Source organism: Myotis davidii, unplaced genomic scaffold, assembly GCF_000327345.1.
Source record: "Myotis davidii unplaced genomic scaffold, ASM32734v1 scaffold289, whole genome shotgun sequence".
NCBI classification, from domain to species: Eukaryota; Metazoa; Chordata; class Mammalia; order Chiroptera; family Vespertilionidae; genus Myotis; species Myotis davidii.
The window spans coordinates 967,413-973,935 of NW_006299717.1; the positions used below are offsets into that span (position 1 = coordinate 967,413).

At 59.4% G+C, this 6,523-nt stretch overlaps 1 protein-coding gene across 1 annotated transcript in view; it reads left to right on the plus strand.

Annotated features, from left to right (window-relative positions):
* The window catches only part of KCNK5 (potassium two pore domain channel subfamily K member 5), a 35,374-nt gene extending 29,773 nt beyond the window's left edge, over nucleotides 1–5,601 (plus strand). Inside the window, exons 3-5 of the mRNA XM_006775882.2 lie at nucleotides 489–655; nucleotides 962–1,130; nucleotides 2,954–5,601. Of these exons, the coding sequence (XP_006775945.1) occupies nucleotides 489–655; nucleotides 962–1,130; nucleotides 2,954–3,879 (1,262 nt within the window). The 3' untranslated portion in view covers nucleotides 3,880–5,601. The remainder of the gene's footprint in view (nucleotides 1–488; nucleotides 656–961; nucleotides 1,131–2,953) is intronic.
* The last annotated feature ends 922 nt before the right edge of the window (nucleotides 5,602–6,523 follow it).

A 6,523-nucleotide genomic window follows, 5' to 3' on the forward strand; every position in this document is an offset into this window, starting at 1 on the left:
GACGCCAGCTCGATGCGAGCAGCAGGTTGCGTAAAAGGGCAGGAATGAAGAGTGTCCATCTTAGGAGACCATCTGCCGCAGCGCCTCTGGGGTCGCCACCCAGAGAGGGTGTCTTTTTCTAGTTTGCACACGGCTCATTCAGACTAGGAGAAGGCTCGCTGAGGGTGGAGGCTCCGTCTGCCTTCAGGGAGCTCCCGGTCTGATGGCAGAGGCCCAGCCCACGCCCTCGTAAGTGCTGTAAGTGGTCGTGGTCGTAGTGTGATCAAGGGGAATGCCATTTCCCAAGTATTGATATTAGATCAAGAGCAAGTGATCTTAGAGAACAAGTCTCCCTCATGGTGTGTGTGTGTGTGTGTGTGTGCGTGTGTGTGTGAGTGAGAGAGAGGGGGCGGGGCGGAGACAGAGATATGGAGGCAGGGCCACTCCAAGCCTGGGCCCATTACCCCCGCGTTGGCTCTGTTCTTAGCTTCACTTCTTCTCTTCCTCAGGTTACGGCAACGTGGCCCCCAAGACCCCCGCGGGGCGCCTCTTCTGTGTCTTCTATGGTCTCTTCGGGGTGCCGCTCTGCCTGACGTGGATCAATGCCCTGGGCAAGTTCTTCGGGGGACGCGCGAAGCGGCTGGGCCAGTTCCTCACCAAGAGAGGCATGAGCCTGGTATGTCCCACCCCGGGTGCTGGGCAGAAGTGGTGGGGGGACCCTGGCAGGAGATGGGAGGGTGGCAAAGATCCAAGAATTGGACAGAGGTGTTAGACAGCAAGGGGGCAGTTTCGGAGCCCCTGCCCTCCTGGGTCGGGCTGGAACATTGCCCCTCCCCTCCTTCCCCGGCCAGTGAGCCTCCTCCCAGGTGTGGTGCCCCACTGGCCTCCCCGGTGGCCACTTCCCCGGCCCTCTGGGTGTCCCTGCTGGGACCCCCTCTCATCACCATCGCTGTCTGACTGGGTCTCCCCGCCCCCTCACCAGCGGAAGGCACAGATCACATGCACGGCCATCTTCATTGTGTGGGGCGTGCTGGTCCACCTGGTGATCCCGCCCTTCGTGTTCATGGTGACCGAGGAGTGGAACTACATCCAGGGCCTCTACTACTCCTTCATCACCATCTCCACCATCGGCTTCGGCGACTTCGTGGCTGGTGAGTTCTGCCCCGCCCACCCCCTGCCTCTGCGTCCCCTCCCTCCCTCTCTGCTTCTCCAATCTCCATTCAGCTGACCTTCATGGGGAGCCCCAGTGGGCATTTGTGTCCAGGCCACTTCCTCCGCCCAGTGGGGTCCTAGCCCTACCCTGCCAGTTGCAAGAGGCGAGCAAGGCTCAGAGTCATTGCAGGAGACGCCCACTGCCCTTTCCTGGGACGAGGCTTCCTCCTCTCCGCTCTCTGTGTTTAGCATCTGGTCTCTTCCCAGCAGGTTGGCCGCTGGGAAAGGCAAGTGCGTGTCCATCTCCCAAGCTTAGGGGCACTCGGTACGGGTGGACCTTCCACCTGCAGGTCTGGGCCTGCTGCCCAGGCCCCTCGCTGTCACAGCGGTCATCCTTCATAGGAACCGAGAGAGCAGTCCCAGGGGCTTGGCTCAGGGGCCCGAAACTTGCTCTCTCTACTGGCAGCTTAAACACAAGAGAGGCTTTCTCCCAGGCTGCTGGGGCCCGGGCACTCCCTCCCGCCCCTTCCTACGTAATCCGGGCGGGAGATAAGGTTCTTTGGCCCCTTTGTCTGGCCACTCGGTCACTCTATAGTACTTGTGCCTGCGGCCTGCCCAGCATCCTGGTTCTTAATCTTCTTGACACCACGTTTGTTCCCCCAAAGCCTGCTGTCCTGCCCAGTCGACCTCAGCCTCTGCCCCTAGGGGCCGGGGCAGGGTCAGGTCACCACCCTCTGCCCCGTTGTAAGTGGAGACTCGGAATGCTGGCAGGGGGTGGCTGCGGCAGGGGAGGAGCAGGAAAGAGAGGCCTGGACACCGCTCTGACCTGGCAGAGCTGGGCCTGCTGTTTCGGAGATAAATTTAGACAAAGGCACAGTCCTGCAGTGTGCAGCTGCTGGGGCCCGGCGCAGGTGAGGGGGAAACCTGTGCTGCAGAAGCAGGGAGGGTATCGGAGCCCTTTCTCACTCCAGGAAGACACCCACCTCTGCCTCAGTGTCCTCATCTGTAAAACGGGTTAACAAAACCAAAACAGCCGGCTGGCGTGGCTCAATGGTTGCGCGTCAGCCTATGAACCAGGAGGTCACAGTTCAATTTCTGGTCGAGGCACATGCCCAGGTTGCAGGCTTGATCCCCAGTAGGGGGCGTGCAGGAGGCAGCCGATGGATGATTCTCTCTCATCGCTCTACTTTCCTCTCTGAGATCGATAAAAATGTACATTAAAAAAACAAAACAAAACAAAAACGAATAGTGCCTACTTCCCAGGGTGGTGGAGCTAAAATGAGTTACTGTCCTCCAGCGCTGAGCACGGGCCTGGCCCTGAGTGTGTGCCCTGGCTGTCATCACACCTGCTTGTGCCCAAGACCTGAGTGAGATTAGCAGCACCTCATAGCCCCCGGCCCAACCACCAGCCTCATTTCCATTAAACTAGTCCGAGCTGCCTCACTTAATTCCCATCCTAGTTTTAGCTGAACTGTAACAAATACACCAAAAAAGTACACAACGCAGGTAGGGGTAGGGGTGGCTAACTGAAAGGCAAACGTTCTAGACTGCCCTGCCCTGTGCTGGCTCCAGCACCAGCCTCCCTGACCCGCCCTCTCCCTGCAGCCGCCCTTGCCCAGTAAACCACTCTCTTGACGGCTGGCAGTGGAGGAAACTGTGGCTCAGGCAGGCGCCTGGGGCAGGCCGGCTTCTAGCCCAGGCCTCCTGCCTTTCTCACGCGTCCCCTTGTGTTCTGGCGCTGTGCCCACTCTCAGAGGCTGTGGCCTTGGCGGGGCCCCGCGGACCCCCTCCTGACCCTCTGGGCTTCCTGCTCTGTCCTCAGGTGTGAACCCCAGCGCCAACTACCACGCCCTGTACCGCTACTTCGTGGAGCTCTGGATCTACCTGGGGCTAGCCTGGCTGTCCCTCTTTGTCAACTGGAAGGTGAGCATGTTCGTGGAGGTTCACAAGGCCATCAAGAAGCGGCGGCGGCGGCGGAAGGAGTCCTTCGAGAGCTCCCCGCACTCCAAAAAGGCTCTGCAGATAGCGGGCGGCACGGCCTCCAAGGACGTCAACATCTTCAGCTTCCTGTCCAAGAAGGAGGAGACCTACAACGACCTCATCAAGCAGATTGGGAAGAAGGCGATGAAGACGAGCGGGGCTGGGGAGAGGAGCCCGGGGACGGGGCCCAGAACTGGACCTGGACCTGGACCGGGACCTGGACCGGGACCAGGACTGGGACCAGGCCCGGGGCCTCAGGCGGACGGGCTGCCAGGCGTCCCCGCCTCCTTGGCCCCCCTGGTGTTCTACTCCAAGAACCGGGTGCCCAGCTTGGAGGAGGTGTCCCAGACGCTAAGGAGCAAAGGTCATGTGTCCCGGGCCCCCAGTGAGGAGGCTGGGGCCGGGCCCCCCGAAGGCAGCTCCCCCACCTCTGAGGTGTTCATTAACCAGCTGGACCGCATCAGCGAGGAGGGCGAGCCGTGGGACGCCCAGGACTACCACCCGCTCATCTTCCAGAACCCCAACATCACCTTCGTGAATGAGGAGACCGGTCTCTTGGACGAGGAGACGTCCAAGTCCTCGCTGGAGGACAACCTGGCCGGCGAGGAGCCGCCCCAGGAAGAGGCAGAGGCCCAGGCGCCCCTGAACTTGGGCGAGTTCCCCTCCTCGGACGAGTCCACCTTCACCAGCACCGAGTCGGAGTTCTCTGTGCCTTACGAACAGCTGATGAACGAGTACAACAAGGCCGACTGCCCCAGGGGCACGTGAGAGGGGGCCGGCCCCCCACTCCACCTTTGATGGCGTCCGTTACCTTCATCCTGGGCCTTCCTGCCGAGCCTGGGACCCCTGGAACTGGGAGTGGGGGGCCAGGGGCCTTTCTCGCCTCCTTCCCCTCCAGCTAGCTGCTGCCTGCCAAGCGTGACGCCCAGGACAGGGCCTCTGTTCGGCTGAGCGGCACCCTGGCGGTGGGAGGCGTCTGTCCTGAGCACGCCTGGTTTATTCGATGGCTCGGGCACGGGTGGACCGGCAGGACTGACCCCCAGGAGGCCTGCACTGCGTGGGCCTTCACCCATCATGCGGTTGAGAATGTCACACGGTTCTCTTAGGGCGGGCCGAGGCCACTTGAGCTGACCAGTATTAATCAGCTTGTGTGCTCCGCACTGACTGGCATGCATTTCGGAGAGAGGGTGGGCCCTGCCTTTGCAGGAAGTATAGCTGAGGGGTGGGGGCTGGGCGTTTCAGGCCTCTGCAGGAGCAGGGCCCTGCCTGGGGCAAGAATTTAAGTACCCCCCCCTCCCCCCATCCCCCTGTCTGCCTGTCTGGCCCCTCTGCAAACTGTGGGGCAGAGACTGCCTGGGGGAGGGAGCGAAGAGATAAACACTCCTGCTGTGGGAGCAAGTCCCATGCTGGCTGAGGTCCTAGATCTTGATGATTCACTGGGGACTGTGCCCCGCTGGGAGACCAGTCCCTGTCTCAGATGGTAGATGCGGGCTTTCTGTCTCCAGGGAAGTGGTGGGAGGAAGCGAAGGGGAAGGCCACAGCCTCTGGGGCTGGGCTCCTGGAGCTGGTGACCAGGGAGCTGCAGGAGCCAGCTCAGCTCTGCCCGCCTCCTGTCTCCCTGTGCCCAGAACAAGGACCTCGCTGCTCCCCAGGTTGCTCTTGGCCCAGCAGTGGGAATGGCCAAATATGTGAATCAAGCTCCTCCCTCCAGCGTACGTGTGTGTGTGTGTGTGTGTGTGTGTGTGTGTGTGTGTGTGTGTGTGAAGGATGTGATGGGGGAGCTAAAGATAATGTGAAAACACGCAGACTGTTTCTGGTGGGGCTGGCAGGGTTCCTAGGTTCTCCATGATGGACACTCTGGGGCCGGCCCACTGTCCTGCATGGTTTGCTATTTTTTACATAAACTGCTGTTTTTATATCCCTGGCATCTGTCGTTGGCATTAGAGCCAAAGGAGAGAGAAGGAGAAAGAGCAAGGTCCCAAGGATTGGGATGTTCAGTGTTCCCCCTCTAAGCCCCTAACTCAGTTGGGCCTTCCTTGGTGACCTCAGCCAAGGTCATGAGTCCCCACACAGGGCGGGGGGGAGGAGCACTGAGCAGAGTTGGGGAGGGCACCCGTCACGGCCGATGGATGTCCGGCAGGAAGTGAGTGATCACCCTTGACCCCCAACACCCTCTCTGCCGCTCAGCCCCCTCCCTAATACTGTAGGACCACACAGGGCCAGAACCCAACCTGTGAAGACAGCGATGGACACGTGTGTCCACACCCCCACTCATCCTGTAGCTGAGGGAGGTGCTGGCTGGACAGTGGGGTGAGAAGGAGCGCCCTGTTTTTCTGTGAAATGTTTTAATATGTCTTCGTTCCCTCACCCCACCTTGTTGGGGTGTCACTGGCTGACCTGGAATCACACACACTTGTATGTACATGCCGGCAATGATGTCAGATGTAATTTATTTTAACATTTTTACAATAAAACATGCGATGGACAGTCCAGCCTGGTTTGTGCTGTGGTGGGGGAGGGGCCAGGGGTGGGGGGCAAGGTGGCATGGGAAGGTGGGGAAGGGCAGAGAACACCCTCGGGGTCACGAGGAGACTTGGGGGGTCTGGAGGGAGAAAAAGTGAAAGGTAGGCAATGGGGAAGGGCAGGCTACCTACGATGAGGCGGGCAGAGCACACGCTTGAAGGAGGTGACAGCTGGCAGGTCCGAGTGGGGACAGGGAAGGGCTCCAAGAACAGGATGGAGCTGAGGACAGGGAGCTGGGGGTGATGAGACGGTCTGCCCAGCGCTGTCCTACAGGCTCTGACTCAGTCGTATGTGCATGAACTCGTTTGATCTTGCAACAGCTAGAGAGGTGGGTGATGCATCCCCATTTTACAGGCGAGGAAATAGGCCCTGAAGGTGCTTGTGCAAGATCTGGACAGGTGGGGAGCCTGGGTTCAAACCCACACAGCTGGCTCTGGTCACTGAGGTGGGCACCTTCTATGACAATTCCGGGGCTTTCTTCCCAACACCACATGGGACAGCCAGCTTCAGTTTTGAGTCTGTGGGAAAACATGAAAAGTTTTGTGATTTCAGGAGTGAGCCACATTTTTCATGAGGTTGTAGATGTGTTTCCCAAGGATCATTGTTTAAAACACCAACCAATTCTTAACTGCTTTATATCATCCTTCCTTCTGCCCAAATCCCTCCACCTCTCCCCCCCAACCCCCTCTCTCCTGTGTAACTTCGCCACACTAAGCACTACCTTTCTTTTGCACTTGCCCATTTCACCAAGTCCTTTGACAAATACAGCTCTGTGTGTACTTCCCTGTGGCTCAGGTTACTCAGCCCCATTCGCAGTTACGGAAGTGACTCCTGGGGCACAGCTTCACGGAATTGTGCTCACGGGTGATAAGGCCCAAATGGGGGGTTG